At 34.8% G+C, this 17,464-nt stretch overlaps 1 protein-coding gene across 2 annotated transcripts in view; it reads left to right on the top strand.

Moving 5' to 3' along the window:
* The first annotated feature begins 697 nt into the window (after positions 1-697).
* The window catches only part of LOC111057398 (polycomb protein Sfmbt), a 47,497-nt gene continuing 30,730 nt past the window's right edge, over positions 698-17,464 (top strand). The window contains exons 1-9 of one of the 2 annotated variants that reach the window (XM_039427769.1): positions 698-953; positions 1,611-1,822; positions 3,597-3,825; positions 5,905-6,095; positions 10,517-10,723; positions 11,779-11,908; positions 13,824-13,958; positions 15,229-15,346; positions 16,734-16,858. In XM_039427769.1, coding sequence (XP_039283703.1) covers positions 926-953; positions 1,611-1,822; positions 3,597-3,825; positions 5,905-6,095; positions 10,517-10,723; positions 11,779-11,908; positions 13,824-13,958; positions 15,229-15,346; positions 16,734-16,858 — 1,375 coding nt within the window. In that variant the 5' untranslated portion in view covers positions 698-925. The remainder of the gene's footprint in view (positions 954-1,610; positions 1,823-3,596; positions 3,826-5,904; positions 6,096-10,516; positions 10,724-11,778; positions 11,909-13,823; positions 13,959-15,228; positions 15,347-16,733; positions 16,859-17,464) is intronic. The other variant, XM_039427767.1, reaches the window with a different exon arrangement.

Genomic DNA, 17,464 nt, shown 5'->3' with positions numbered 1-17,464 from the left:
GGTAATGGATGAAGCAGAAGGTAGGTAGGTGCTGAATTTATAATAACATGAATTTCACTGAGCTACAACAGGTAGGCAATCTGTAAGCCAAAGGCATGCGATAGGGTAGGGATATGGTAATAGGGCAGGTATGGGTACCGTATGTTAGGGGAGATATTATATTTATTCAAATTCAAAGTACCTTACATTTTTTCAAATACATTGCACTTTCTTCTTTATTCATAACCCACTCTTGTGAGATTGATGGCCTCATGTCATAGATATATCAAATTGAAAAAATACAATCAAATTTAAAAATATTCATCAAATTGAGCTAAAATACCGGTATTATAATAATTTACCAGTAGAAATTATTTTCTAAAATTGTCCGTCCATATAAGAAAGTTTGTAAAAGGATACTTTGTAGTTATTTTTATATTGATTGTTAATAAGTTGTTTATAATAATGTATTTATCTATTTATTTAATTATTTAAAATTATAGAACTTCTAAGAAATTACTTCATGTAATTCAACCAACTTGTAGTACACTATTCAAATAACTCATTTCTGTCTACTATTAAATCAAGCAATTTTAAGTTTTTAAAAACGGTTCGTTTAAACTAATTGTGCTCAGAAGCAGCTCATTGACGTCAAGTAAAGCGTTGTTTTGAGAATTTCTGCTGTTGTGTTGGTCACACTGGCACCAAGTTATCCACCAATCCAATGAAAATGAACTGTTTGGTCTTTGGCGTTTGCATCAAAGGGTTTGTTCGCTTATTGTATCATTCCAAGTAATTATTAATTAACTTCATTTAATTTCAATATTAAATGAAGTTCTTCGGTGAACTCATGTTATTAAAAGCTTCTTGTCTAGTAATTTGTTCTGTTAAATTCCCCACATTGATTCATAGGGGCTTGGATTGATTCTTTATTCTAGCCTTTGTCATGGATATGAACATGACGGCTCGCGAGGGTGAGTTTGGTGAATTTATAACCTTGTTGAATTGATTTTCTTATTATCTATCATCAATTCCTGTATATTTTTACTAATATTTAATTCATAAACTTATTTTTATTAACGATGGCCATGTTTTCAGTTATATTTTCAGTGAACGTTGATCAGAAATATCATCAAAATGAATACTCAGTAAGCTTGCTTAGTTCATTGTCCAATAATTGATCTAAGTTAGGTAATTGATTATTCTTGAGTTTAATTTTTTAATGAGTTTAATATTCTATGTTAATAAGTAAATGTTCATTATAATTGAATGTTTCAATAACATGTTATATCCTATACGATTTAAAATGCCAACATCTAGATTAAAATAAAGTACCAATCTGTTGGATACGGTTTTAGTCTGAGCTTCTTATTTGTCGCTGCTCTATTTGGAGATAAATTCTTTTTCTCTCCTTATAATTTGTAATTTTACATTGGTTTAATCATTGTTTTTGATTGTTTATTTTACGTTGGAAGCCTCTCACTGATGACAAAACATACATGTTTATCATGCATATCCTACCGTTAATGGCCAGCTTAACACAATTTTGAAAAATGTAGTTCAAATATTTAGGTTGTTGAGCGTGTATCTAAGCCTTAGATTTATGTTGTAATAAAATTGTTTTTTTGTAGACCTGGGCCTGGTGTGGATGGGTGACATGTTCCTCCCAAACGACCCGGGGGAATTCGGCAGTCTGGAGCCACACCCTATGGAGACACCCTACAACAGTCTTCCTATGGATAACAGCGGCTGCCTGGATGACATATCCAACAGAGGCCAGCAGATGGTCAGTGATCCCTACCTCACCAACCCAAACTTGATGTCTGAAGGATGTATCAAGTCTGTATGTACTCGGTTTTTATTTATTATCTTATTTTTTTACTCATTACTAATATTATTTACTAGAGAACCCCTGGGTTGACGAACTTGCTCATGAACTGTGTGTTGATCTCTGAGATCCGCAACTTGTAAAATTATACAGAGTTGGTGAGAATTATTATGGAAACAGCTAAATATCTTTTACAAGTATGATATTACAGTAGTAGGTTCCATGCGAATCCTATTCCAATTGAAAAAAAACTTTCTTGGATCTGTCATAAGGATCAAACTTAAATTCGAATCCACCTTTATTTTGCATCCAACTAATTTTTTTTCAAATGGGAAGGTCGTCATGTGTTACATGATTTCGATACATTATTTCAAAGGAAAATTAATGACAATTCCCGCACATCAGATTAATTCTTTCATTTATTGATTCAATGGTATAGGCTTACACAATAATTATGTATTAGAATAATTGGGGGAGGACCAACAGGCACAGCCAAAGACTGCTCCTCCCCATAATTTTGATTTATACTCTAGTCCAGAAAGTAAATTATATTCTCTCCACTTTACAAAATTGTCCAATTTTCTGAGCAAACACAAGCGAGAAATTTTGAAATTATATAGATTGAACTAAATTAAATAGGCCTAACATAATTACTCTCACTAAACACTTGAAACTATGAATTATTATTATTGTTATTTATGGCGCTTAGTTGTATATATGTGAGCTTCATTAAAACTCACACAATATGCTACCTGTCAATTAAATATATATATATATATATATATATATATATATATATATATAATATATATATATATATATATGAATGATTGTTTTATAGATTTATGCTGAAAATAAAATGTATCAAGACCGAACCACACTTATCATGAAGTTTTCCGAGCCCACTCTGATTCGATCAAATATCATGATCAGTGATGACATCGACCTGAAATGCTGCCTGCCACACATGTCCGTCATGTGATCTGTAAGACCACCACCCCTCCATCACACAGAAACATCGGACATGAGTAGGATCGGAAAGCTGCTTGATAAGTGTAGCCCGGGCTTTATCTTATCAAATTCACTTGAAAACAATTGAAAAATAGCATGATTATTTATTATTTTGTCAAAATTACGTGGATGATGTTGAAAATACTCAGGAACAAAAATACTAGTTAGACTGACCACAACCTTTCATTTACAAGTCCCGCTAGCTACCCTAAGATCAAGAGATCCAGTTGTATTATCGAATTATCAGTTAATTAGTTTATGTGTCAATACAATTATTACAATGATCTTTAATAATAGGTATTATAATCTTAAAAAGTAAAACTAAGCTTAGCTTGTAATTTCATTTTTTAATGGTAATAAAGTCCAAAAGGTTACGTATATATCAGCTCACGCACTTCACATTTCTGGTCCGAGAATACTCCTTGAGAATAATTGACAAGTGATAACGATTTTGAATTTATACTCTGTCAAAACAGGCATGAGCTCTGAAGGATTAGGCCGACCCTCCTACTACCCTACTACTCACACACACAAGCAGTCTCCTTTCGTGTGTGTGTGAGTAAAGGGACGGTCTGCCTACCTGTATACTACGAAGTAAACATAGTATATCAACGGCGCAGGTAGGCCGGGCGTGTGAGCCTGGGCGTGGGGGAGCGAGGGTCGGCTTAATCTTTTAGGGCTCATGGCAGTTTGGACAGATTATAGTATTAATATTGTTTTAATTATAACTACTCTTATTATATTCATCTAATTGTACTATCCATTGGTGAAATTTCAGGACGTTGAAAGTTTTATGATGCTGGATGAATTCGACGATCCTTACATGCGAGATGGGACAGCAAGTGCCAAGTATGTGTCAACTGCTTCCACACAAACAACAGCCTACCTGACCTCCTTCAACAGAAAGATAAAGCCGATCAAACATCCAGCACTCAAACTGCAAACACCTATCGCCTTCCAGCGCGATACTGATCTCAGTGTAATCCCCATTCAAAAAGACGGAATGGGTGAGTTGTTGTCTTTGATCGAAATTCAAATAGCTACTGCTATAGTGAGGTCCACGTTATAATGACAGTGTAGGATTGACAATACTGTTGCTGTCCTTTTCTATCATACAAAAAACAGATAGCGCTATCTCTCTCTAGCTTTGCAATGTTGTCTGTTTGCCAGAATATTTTATTTTTACTTTTGACAGTGACTGTACAAAAGTAAACAAACAATTCTCAGCCGCAATTTGTTTTCTTCATTCTATCAAAATACTTAAGTACACAAGTCGTATAATTGATTTAGAATGTATTTGTGAAACAATGAAATAATTTTTAGACATTACCGTATGAGAAACACAAATTAAAATTCCTGAAATGACATTTTAAAAGTTGATAACTAACCATTCTGACTTCATCCATGCTTCAGTTAGCCTACACGTATAGGTTAGACCTTCTCGTACCGGTATAAATAATATTGAAAGGTTATTTCTGAATTATTTCCATTAAAGTTACTTATTTTTAATAGGATTTCTATTTTTCTATTATTTTAAAAAGAAATTGGAATAGAATACCTACCAAATAACTTAATTTCTGTTGTTTTGAAATTCAGATTGGTGTATCACAGCTTTTTAAATTAGCCGCTATTTCAGGTTTGTATAAAAATAAAATCTGATCTCAGTTATGGAAGCAAATTTCTGAATCAAATTATGAAAAAATATATATTCTTGATTAATTTGACATTAAATTGATTATTTTATCAAGGAAATGATCATTATTATTAGATCAAATTTAATGGGATGAATTGAGTAACTGCTGTGTACACTCAGTGGCAAAATGAAGAGACTTGGCAACGTTTCTCTCCTATCTTTCTTCACTGCCATTATAACGTTGACCTCACTATATAGTCGGTGCAAACCTCCGTTTGCAGCACGGGGCATTTTGGCCAATGCTATTTCAATATTTATTCATTTCATTTAATAACAAAATACATAGTGAAAGAAAAAAACAGACATACCCATTACTATTTAATATAGCAGTAGGAGCACACTGTTGCCGTCTGTATGCTGATTCCATCAACACGGCCTACGCTGTTTTTTTTCTCACATAATCAGCTCTCAGGCCATAGCCACCTCTAATTAAAGGCCCTGATCTACAATGTTGCAATATCGTAGGCCAGGGCCTTTTATTAGAGGTGGCTATGTCACAGGCTCTCTGGATTATGTGAAATCTGGCAGCACTGTACTCCATTAGAGCAATGCTGCAATGGGAGAGTGGCCACTAACGATGAGACAAGTATGTTGAACATGTGTGTACCCATAGCCTATATGGTCGTCATGCATGTTGTGTCATCAGCGAGAGACTTCGAACAAAAAACAGCTGTTTGACAGCAGCTTCTAACATGAAATAAACAACCAGTAACAAAAAATAAACTAATTATTATTAAACGAAAATCCAAATTAAATGCTGAAAATCACCCCGAAGACTTCTGCAACTGCAAATAGGCTATGACAACAGGGTAAACAGCTAGATGGAAATTCGATGAGCGCTACAATTCAAAAATTATTTGTCAGCCTTTTATGTTACCTTGGAAACATAATTAAACAGAACCTTTCATCTATTTTACCGATACATTCTCACACCCTCTCTCTCTCCCTCTATTCAAAAATTGCTTGTCAGCCTTTTATTTTACCCAAAAATATAATTAAACAGAACCTTTTATCTATTTTTATTGATACATTCTCTCACTCTCTCTCTCTCCTGCTTTCACTCTTTCTCTCACTCTCTCTCTCTCTCCTATTTCTATTGTATATAAGTGTATAAACCAGTATATATTGTAATCTACTTAAGTACTCAATCAATCAATCTCCTTCTTTCACTCTCCCTCCTTCTTTCTCTCTTTTTTTTAGTTGAGAACCGTTGGGCTGGCTGGCAGCAACTCTCCATGCCTCTCTGTCATCTGCCATCCTTTTGAGGTTTCTTTAGTTGGCACATCTCAGATCCCTATACATTCATAGATACAATATCACTAATTATGAATTATTGGGAAAGAGACAATAGAACTTTTTAGGTCAATCTATAATAGTTTGTGTTGTTTTGCAGGCGTGTGCGAGAAGTGCGGAGCGATAGGCGTGAAGCACGCGTTCTACACGAAGGAGAGGCGCTACTGCAGCATGAAGTGCGCTCGCGGTCCCACCGACTCGGTGTCGGGCGAGATGAGTGCAGAGCAGGACGACGCAGAGATGGGCCCAATGTCGGCCACCGACAACAAGAGCAATGCTCTTTTTGCCACTGTTAGTACCGTATTTCCATTCTTTTATTCATTATTTTCACATGAAAACACTGACCGGGAGAAAAAAATAAGGATACTCCTTGTACTCAGATTTACATAACATTTTAAAAGTCCAAAATAGGATTGATTTCACTCGAATTGCATTAAGGCTGGGCATACACCGGTTAGTCAAGACAAGACTAGTCACGTTTAGTCACAATACTTCACATAGTTGCTTATGAAGACATGTCTCATTTTTATTTCACCACCTACATCACAAGGATGAGGGGCACGTCAAGTCGCTACTTGTCAATCACACTCTTCACGGGAAATTCCTTAAGTGAATAGAGTGAATTGTCTAGAAGGTATTTTATTAGAGCTTGCTTAAATTGTTTAGGCCCTTTTATACTTTTTTGACCGAGCGAAGTGAGGTCCAAGATTCAAGTCGACGGTTTGGCATTTCTCTTGAAGTTTAAATGTTTATATGTTGCGCATTTACGGCGAAACGCGGTTATAGATTTTCATGAAATTTGACAGGTTTGTTCTTTTTTTGATTGCGCGTCTACGTATTGTAACAATCCATTTCCATAATAATAAAAATATTGTCCAATTTTCTAAAACAAATTCATTCCAACTCTGCTATCTGCCAACTATCATAGCAGATAAGGCAGCTCTAGCCAAGCTCCAACACATAATAGTTGAAAAACAAACAACTTAGGCACCTCTATCCTCTTTCCCGTTCCTTACTGGCATTATGATAAGCAGGACAGTGCAAGAAACAAATCGGCAGTGATGAGAAAGTGAACAGTGCGGTTACAAAGTTAGCAGTGAACGGTGCGATCCCAAAAGTTGCCGTGTCAAGCTGTGTCGAACGCGTGCGTGTAGGCAAATCATTATTAACAGCGGTAAATACAAGAATCACATTCATTATTGTCATTTGCCAGTTTCAAATTATAGTCCCCGACCTAATATTTTTTTATCCATCACCATCCTGAATACCACCAAGTTTCATAATTAGATTCTCCAATATTTTAAAGATAAACCCTATTCCGCTCACCATAACCTCCTTTTTGGAAAAGTTTAAGAGTTATATTTTGATAAAAATAGAATTGATTGATTGATGAGTACTTTATTTATCAATCTATCAATCAATTGAGTACTTTATTTATAGAATCCGTTACAGTAAGTATATACAAGGTTTTTGGAAATTTTGCATTTCAAGGATGATATAAAAAGAAAAAGGAGCCTCCTTCAAACGTCAATATTAGAGTAAAAATCAGACTATAGAATTATTCATCATAAATCAGCTGACAAGTGATTACACAGATGTGTGGAGAAGCCAGTCTATTGCAGTATTTCCATAAGTTCTATAGTTTCAATAATTTACTTGTGGATAAGAATACTGCGTGAGGTCTACTATTCACAGAATTACTAGTATATCGTGTGGTAGATATAATTACATGTAATAGATATAATTTCATATACAATTATGAAAGCGGAGACCCTGTGTATATTGTGTCTACATGGCCTAACCGTTACATACTTTTTGAATTGTCTTGTAGATATAGAGGGATACTACTGTAAAGATTCTGTCCCTCCTGAAATAAGGCCTGCAGTGAGCATCATATAGCAAACAGTTCATAATCCTTATTGATTTCTTTTGTAATCATAAGCATGTCTAATTTTAATGACTAATCAGTGTGAGTTGCGTCACAAGCAGCTATGTGAAGTATTGTGACTAAACGTGTCTGATCATGTCTTATCTTGTCTTGACTAACTGGTGTGCGCCTAGCCTAACTATTCGTTTTTCTTGATTTTTCTATTTTTTCGCGCCACGAGAAAATCCCTGTATTTTGGGCTATCCAGCCGACCTTCTTGGTAGGCAAAATATCGCATTCCCGAAAATCATACGGTGATGTATAGCCAAACTAACACAAACATGTTCTGACATGCAAGCGTTTTGTTTCTGCTTCACAATAATTATCAAAACATTTCAGTAATACCAGCACTTTGCCATTAAAAAGCAAAAACCTAACCTACACTTTTACCTTTCAAACCCTTCAGGTTTCTTCATCTTTTAGGTCGTGTTTATATAGGATAGAATGACATTTTTATTTATGTTGACATGGCGAAGTTTGGACAATAATGTCCAATCTACCACTTAACCACGTCGTTAGCAAACAATACAATATAAAATTGAAGCAAGAAATGACAATAAAATGTAATAAATATGAGAATATTGAATAATGAAAGTCTTTTAAAAAATAAGTGTTTTTCAATTAACTCAATCACTTCACTGCTGAAAGAAGTGTATAGTTTATACATTTATATTGTATAGTTTGGCTATACGCCAGCTTGTGAATTTCGGGTTGAGATAGGCCTACTTTGATTTTCGATTTCCTCGTGGTGTGTCGACTAGCAGCACTACCTCCATAAACAAGTGTGACTACCTCCATAGTGTATTCTGTGACGTCAGTACAGGTAGGGCTACTCAACAGACTACACCAATAAAAACACTAGCTGATATAGATCAGCTGAAATCAACAAATAATATGAGTTAGTGTAGGTGGTATGAAATTGGTAGTGTTTATATAAATAGGTTATATAGGTAGTGTTTATTGGTGTAGGAGGTGGTGAGTAGTCCTACCTGTGCTGACGTCATCAGAATGCACTATGGCTTTGTTCTCCAAGGTAGTGCTAGCAGTCACTGCAAACTTAGTGCCGTTTGCACAGTCGAAGCTTAAACTGAATTTAATCAGCTGATGGCTTGGACGCAAAGTGAACCACATTGTAACAAACGAGACTTGATATGGATTTAATCCAGTTCAACATTAAATTTGTATGGAGCAGAGACATGGGTTTTGACAAAGAAGGATGAGGATCTATTAAATATTTGGGAGCGAAAGATTTTGATAAAGATATTTGGCCCTGTATATGTTAATGGTGAATGGCGAATACGATCAAATCAAGAGCTGCGTGATCTGTACCAGAAATGTCAAATTGTTGACGAGATAAAACCATAGAGAAACGATAGCATAAGTAGATATCCCATGGTATAGGGCGTTTATGTCGCAACTTTTATTGTTATCCCAAGCCGATAGTTCACGTAGTTCTTTCCCATGCAGCTGTGTGACGCTTGTAGTCTCTCAAATTGTGCCGTTCATACACTCACCCCAACAAAACAGTAAAAATTGACAATAATCGACAGTAATTGGCTTGAGATAACAGTAAAAGTTGCGACATAAATTCCCTATACCATGGGATATCTACTTACGCTATTGTTTCTCTATGATAAAACTGAGGCGTTTGAGTTGGCTGGGACACGTTGAGAGGATGAGTGACTCAAGAATTGTAAAAGAGGTCTTCAGGAACAACCCAGGAGGGAGAAGGCTGAGAGGACGTCCGAGAAAGCGTTGGCTGGAGGATGTGGAGGACATTAGGAAGCTGGGTGTCAGGGGGTGGAGACGTAAGGCTGCCGATAGAGACGAATGGAGAGGCTTTTTGAAGGAGGTCAAGGCTCTGAATGAGCTGTAGCGCCAAGGAGTAGTAGTAGTTAACATGAAATTTAGTTTAAGCTGTCAATGTGCAAATGGTACTTAATTTTCGTCGCGCATGTATAGATGACTCATAGACTCATGCACCATGAACACTCGCATATCACTTTTCACCAGCTGATGCTAAGCTTAGTATTCAATCACATCCAGTTGCTCAGATTAGATATTGGCTAACACACAGTGGAGCGGCGAAGGTAGAGTGTATCAGCTGAGTGTGTTGAAAATAATTAAAGTATTCAAATGTATCAGAACACATTGGAGCTGCAAAGAGGTAGAAAGTAGAGGAAGAAGGTAGAAGCCGTGACATTCAGGTATATGCATTATTTTAACACTCTCAGCTACTTTCTCTGATACACTCTACTTTTGCTGGGACACAATGTTTATTTATTTATCATTTATTCGTGGACATAATCACAAATCATATAAATATGATTAGGAAGGAACAACAGGCTTGGCCCAAATCTATTCCATTCCCAAATTTTGAAAAATTAATAAAATGTCCAAAAAATAGGTTATGTTTCTACTGTAAAAGATTCTAGTTCAATTTTCGTCCAAAAATGAATATAAGCTAAACATTTTGAATTTAGAGAAATTAAAACACCAAACTATATTTAAATATAACACTCAATTATCACTTCTTATTGAATTAATCAAGTTATTTTATAAAATTTTCAACCCAAAAATACACACTCAACTTCTCTCACTAAGCACAGCTGTTTATAATGTTTTGACCCTTCCGGAATTTCCGTTGGTGGGTGAGTACATTGAACCGCGTTCTGGAATAATAGAACATTAGATTACTATTGTCAAAGCGAAATAATGTTACCTCGTCAGAAAAACGACTGTTGACATTTTCACGTTCAAGAACGATTTCATTGTTTTTTTTCAGCAATTGCAGAGAAGTGCAGCCAACCTGGAAATGGATATGAATAAGTTGGCAAAACTGCTTCCCCCTCCACCACCACTGCAGCCAATGGAGGAGCGTCCATTTCCGCCCGACAAAAAAACAATGCCTGATCTCATCAATACCTACGAATGGACGCCTCAGTTGTCCCAACCTGATTTCATTGCCGCGCCGGTCTCGTGCTTCAAACATGTCAGTGAATTACAGCCTCTATTATAAATTATTATCAGATTAAACCCGGTTGCACAAAAGTATGGTAATCTTTAATCCAGATTAAACGAGAACCAATCAGAGAAGATTTTTCTGGAAAGAAGCTTCTGAACCAATCAGGTTTTCCAGACAGACTTTTTCCAGAAAAATGTTCTCTGATTGGCTCTCGTTAACATGGTTAAAATTTAACAGGCTTATGTGTAAGCGAGCCCAAGTCTATATCAATTTTATCAATCCCTGAATAACTCTAGAAATAAAATGTAATACACAGTGATGTCTGTGTACAAATTACAAAGTTTGTTATCGGAAGACTCACAGGAACAATGTTTTACAATAACTCCGTGTTCTTGTTGTTCCCTTCTACAGAGACCTGTAGTCGTATACAGTAGTGGTTTCATATAAAATGTTATAAAATTTCGGATATTTAATCAGATATGATCAAATATCTCAGATATTTGATTTGAAACTGTAAAAACATTTTTCTCATGTAACAATGTGGGGAAGAAAGGAAATGAATAAATTGATTTGATTTGTAGAGTAATGTTTCAAAATCAATTGATTTCAATTCAGTAATGTTGTTCCCTTTTACACAGACCTGTAGTCGTATACAGTAGTGGTTTCATATAAAATATTATAAAATTTTAAAATTAATCAGATATGATCAAATATCTCAGATATTTTATTTTAAATTGTAAAAACATTTTTCTCATGTAACAATCTGGGAAAGAAGGAAATAAATTGATTTGATTTGTAGAGTAATGTCTCAAAATTAATTGATTTCAATTCAGTAATGTGATTGATTAATCAGAATATTCATGATTAATTTTTTGTTGAATGAGAATTGATATTGTGGAATTCATCCATAATTGAAAAACTCAGTTTTATTTTTATCTACAGCTGATGGTTTCAACACGAAACTGCAGTCTGTGTAAAAGTCTAATGAATATGGATGTGACAGAAATAAAACTGTGCTTTATCAATTAATTTTTGTGTTGATAATGTCAAATTATTAATTTTTGGCGGTGATTGGTCCATAGGCGCCTATGGCTGACTGTTGGGACAACATAACTGTTGGAATGAAAGTGGAGGTGGAGAATACTGACTGCGATAATTTTTCTGAAGACTTCCCCGACTCGTTCTGGGTGGCGACGGTGCTTAGGATAGCTGGTAAGCTCTCTATTATCAATTTGGTTCTTCAAAATTTGCAATAATTTTCATTTACGAGGGCTATTCAGTTATATAACAATAATTGTTATATAACTTAATAGCCTAAATTTGAAACAGCAAAAAAACTATTTTTCTAAATAGTCACCAAACAAATTGAGGCACTTATTATAGCGGTGGACGAGCTTTGAAATTCCTTTGTCCTAGAATTCTGCCGCCTGTGACTTGGGCCACCCGGTGACACACAGCTGCAACTGTCGTCACCTAAGCACTGTGTTGCTAACCAAGCCTTCATTTTTGGGAACAAGTGAAAGTCACTTGGAGCAAGGTCTGGAATTATTGTAAAGCGGCAATTTTCCCGAATTTTCCGATCGACTTTGGCAACCAGTTCATCTATGACAACGCTCGATCGTCCACTCTTCTTGTCATGAACGTTAGTGCGTCCATTTTTGAACTGTATACACCATTTCTGGACCGAACTGTCTATTCCTAATGTCGTTTCCATAATCTTCGCACAATATTGGCGATAGATTTCAATCAGTTTTAGGTTTTTAACTAACAAAAACCGTAGTACTGATCTGACCTCACAACCCGTGGGATTATCAATTGCAGCACACATTCTAAACTTAAATGCTGCAACAATGCGCAGCGGAACGTCACTTTTGCTGGTACAGCTGGAAAGCCACTGAATATCAAGCATAACACGTCTGTATTTGAAATTACGTGTTTCGCGCATGCCTAGCGGCGTCAGATGAAAACGTTTGTTACTTTGTGAATAGCCCTCGTATTATATAAATTGCCAGTACCCTTGGTATACTTTTTTTAATAAACACAGTGCTCAAACCTAGTTGTGTTTATATAAAAAAGTATATAAAGGGTACTAGTAATTTCTATAATAATTAAAATATTCAATTGGCCCCATTAAAATACTTGATTAGAAGATATGCAATAATATTATTCATTCAGATCAAGTTCGAAATTGTATCTGCGCATACATTATTTCTACTGTGTTAATGTATTGAAGAAACAACAATAATTAATATTGTTCAATACGATTGTATCGTTTAAATTGTTTTCAGTCTTTGTAGCACTTAATTCTGAATTTAGAATAGTGCAAAAATGAAGTTGTAGAAGATTGTATAATTTATTCTACTCATGCATAGCACATTATATTCAAATGTAATGTAAGCCTCGGGCTCTGCTCAAAACTGTAAAACGTGAGTTTCAAAATTGTGTTACAATTATTGTTTTACTCCGTAGTCTATTGTTATATTCTATCAATTTAAAAACGTGAAAGTGATATAACCTACATTTTGATTTGGACTGTGATATAGATATATTTGGGCATGATTCTAATGTATATTTTCATATAAGTGTAATAAGAGTGCTCCCACACTCTTACCAAGTGCGTACAAACAAATGACGACGAAGGCAAGCGTTTGGATGGCTTATATGCCAGCGCTCACCTTCACTGCTTGTATGCCAATGGTGTTGACCATTTGGCAAGCGACTCGACGAAAGTGTGGGTCTGGCATATTAATTGTACATGATTGGAAAAATGTAGATTGATCAAAGAATTCCAAACATATAACATGAGAAAAATATGAAAAACCTGAAACATCAGAAATTGACATTGTTGAAAGTATTGTAAAAACTGACAAAACATTAGAAGTTATTGTGAGCAGGTAGTAATGCTTGATGTTTCGTTGAACAGCATATTACATACAACATATAACAGAGAACCTTAAATACAACCTGATTACAGATATAGAAATTCATTGGCAACTCATACACCATTTGAGGACGCATTGAAAAACCTTTTAGGCGTTTTACACTAACATGTCTGACGTATTTATACATTTTAGAATCTTGGGTTTTTCACTATTTTTTAAAATGTTTTTATTATTTTATGTTTCAGGGTACAAAGCATTGTTGAGGTACGAAGGGTTCGGCCAGAATGCTGCCAAGGACTTTTGGGTGAATCTGTGCTCCTCCATGGTGCATCCTGTCGGCTGGTGCGCCACTCGTGGCAAGCCGCTAATTCCTCCTAAAAGTTAGTACTAAGTTCATATTTGTATAATATCATATTATACTTAGTTCATTATTATTATCATATGTTGTAGGCAATTTTGTCTTGACCAACATCAACATAAGGGTGGCCACTAACAACAGGATATGTGTTTATTACACATGCCGTCATACGTTGTACATTGTTGGGTCATCACAGCGAAAGACTTCGGACAAAATTGTTTGAGGTTAGGTTTTTGTATCTTCGATTTTTGTTGTTTATTTTTTCTTCGCTGCTCTATTTGAGGTTGCATTATTTTTGTATCATTGTAATGTGTACATTATTTTCCAGTGGTTATTTATTGTTATTGGTTGTTTGACAGTAGACAGCTGTCTAACAGCTGTTTTTTTCGAAGCCTGTCGCTGATGACGCAACATGCATGACGAGCTTGTGTGAACATCCATGTACATTACACTTGTCCTGTCGTTAGTGGCCACCATCAGACTGTGACAAAAAATGTGACAAAAAGGGTACTCAAATACTTAGTACTCCAATTTCGATCTAAAATAAATTTCAGCTGTCATTTTATATCTCATTTCTGGAATGTAAAATTTAAATGGAATTAATCTATTCATTCATAATACAGGCACAAATCATTTCTAATGATGTGGAGATGTCAACAGGCTAAGCTCAAATCTATGCCTCCCCCGAATTTCGATTAATAAAAGTTTCAAAAAATTAGGTGTTAATTTAATCCATTCATTGGAGAAAAAAATTTAATAGATCGAAAAATGTATGTATGTAGTCTATATATTACAATATAAATGGTATGTAATTATTTCATCAACATAATATTTTCTAATTTATTTTCCGAAGATGATTTGATGGAGAAACAACCCCAGTATTTGCCTGTATTAAATAATAAGGAAAAAACATTTAGGTGGACTAAAGTTTTGTGATAGCATGGAATTGACTCATGCTCATTTGCTAACTTGAGAGCTTTTTTAAGTGAAAAATTAAAAATATTTTCCAAGTTCGGCATGTTGTAGGGAAATTGAATGAAAATGAAGAACACTGTTTTTTCAAGCTTAGTTCAACGTATAAGATTGGAAAATGTGTACACAAAGTGTTTTAATATTTAAGAGGCATAGTTTCTTATATCTACTTCCTAAATTACATTACTATCACTATGAAATTGAACCAGTCATGTATTGATAATGTAAATCAAGATTGTTATTTTATCTATTGGGTGTTATTTGAAAATTAAAAAAGTTAACTTCTATAATTCATTGTGTGTTTTTTTTTCAATTTTCAGCCATTGAAGACAAATATAAGGATTGGAAAGACTTTCTTGTGAAGCGACTGACTGGGGCTCGAACATTGCCTTCTAATTTCTATAATAAAGTTCATGACAATCTTAAATCTAGGTTTCGGTAAGTACTATTTCACATCAATCAATAATCATTGTTAAGCTCGGCTTTGAAAATTATGTAATCTACCAATGCACCCACAGATATTCTTTGTAAATTGTTTATTATTATTTGCTAACTGCCTTTACTTTTACTTTCCATGTTGGTCAGCGTTTTTCCTATCACATTAAACCATTTGGAACGGAGTTGAATAATAATCTGTAGCAATATCATCACCAATAGTTCAATAGTTGAAGGCATGTTAATGACTGTTTTCACACTTACCGATTGTCGGATGTTATAATTATTGTTATCTGATTAACTGAGAATCAGCTTTTGGTGACAATATTAGCCAATCAGAGAGCAATTCTGTGTGTCGGTCGTACGGTCGACTATCGGTTAGTGTGAGAACTGCCATTCTTGTATGCTTATATTAATAATTAAATATAATTCTATATATAACAGGACTTTATAACTTTGAAAGCACATGAATATTTATTGAAATTACTTATAGAATTGAGAAATGTGTCATTTTGTTACAAAACACTTCAAGTTTAAGGTGTTTGTGTTATTTTGGTTCGATGTGACAGCCGTTGGTAATGCGACATACTATACATACCACCGATAATCGATTTCTTGCCACACTCGTACCAGCTAATTTTCTAATGTCCCAAAGAAAATCCCAAACTTCTCCGTGGAAATGAGGTGGTGCACCGTCATGCTGAACAAGATGAACAAGTGCCCTTTCACTTTCAGCATGACGGTGCATCAGCTCATCTCCACGGAGAAGTTCGGGATTTTCTAGACAATTGCGTTTAACTTCGGGTTTATGTTCCGCCTCTACCAGACAATCTTAATTACCTCCAAAATCTGATCACATTTTGATCACTGCGGTTGCAGAAGTTACGCCTGATATGCTGGTACGAGTGTGGCAAGAAATCGATTATCGGTGTTATGTATGTTGCATTACCGGCTGCCACATCGAACTAAACTAACACACACCTTATACTTGAAGTGTTTTGTAACAAAATGACACCTTTCTCAATAATTCTGTAAGTAATTTCAATAAATATTTATGTGCTTTCAAAGTTGTTAAGTCCTTTTATAATCACTCTGTACATTGAATAGTCATTTCATTACTGCTTATCGTGTTTTATCTTTTTTTCATCTATTTTCTGTGGATACAATTACAAATCATATAAATATGATCGAGAAAGAACAACAGGCATGGCCCAAAACTATTCTGTTCCCAAATTTTGATAATGAATAACATGTTTTTACTGTTAAAACTTCAATTTTGTTGATCAAATATATCAAATTATGTTGACATTCTACTATCAAAACTTCATTTTATTATCTGTTCTATTATTTTTCCTGGCAATTTCAAATGTTTGTATTCTATCTTTTGCAGATGTGATTTAAATTTAGAAGTGGTCGATAAAAATAAAATTTCACAAGTGAAAGTCGCACGAATTGAAAAAATAGTAGGCAAGCGTCTCCATGTCTGCTACTATGATGCAAATCCTGATGATAACGGTAAATATTTTCGCTCAATTTATTTCTCCTAAATAATTGCTCGATCTCTATCAACGTTTAGCTATTTTCTATGGCTGTGAGAATTCCATCTATGTCGACAGTTATCCACATTCTATTAGACCTCTGCATCTACTGAATTGATGTCCTCTCAACTGCATCATGTTGAATGGTGAGATGCTTTATTATTTGCCTGCTTTTTATTTGCAATAATTTGATTTTGTTGCTTTTTCATTTATCCGCTCTAGTATAAAGTAGTTAACTTACTGTATTCCATTTATTTATTTTTTATTTAGATCTAAGTAGTGTGTTCTATTATTGCATGGTAATCATGAAGTTGACTAACCATTTTCTACTATAGTGAGGTCCACGTTATAATGGCAGTGGATAAAGATAGAAGAATAGCAATGCCGTTTCTCTGCATTAATTAATTATATTTCTACACTGTAAAAACCATAATTGGCATAGTTGTGAACCTAGAAAAGGATAGTACCACCGGCTTTGTTGAATAATAGACAAGGATAGCAAAACCAAAGTTGATCAAATACTGTCATTATAACGTGGACCTCACTATAGGATTAGATTTTATTGAATTGTTTCTTCACTAAA

Source organism: Nilaparvata lugens, chromosome 5, assembly GCF_014356525.2.
Source record: "Nilaparvata lugens isolate BPH chromosome 5, ASM1435652v1, whole genome shotgun sequence".
In the NCBI taxonomy this organism is placed as follows: Eukaryota; Metazoa; Arthropoda; class Insecta; order Hemiptera; family Delphacidae; genus Nilaparvata; species Nilaparvata lugens.
Note: the sequence above shows the minus strand (reverse complement) of the source record. Positions and strands in the feature narration are given on the sequence as shown.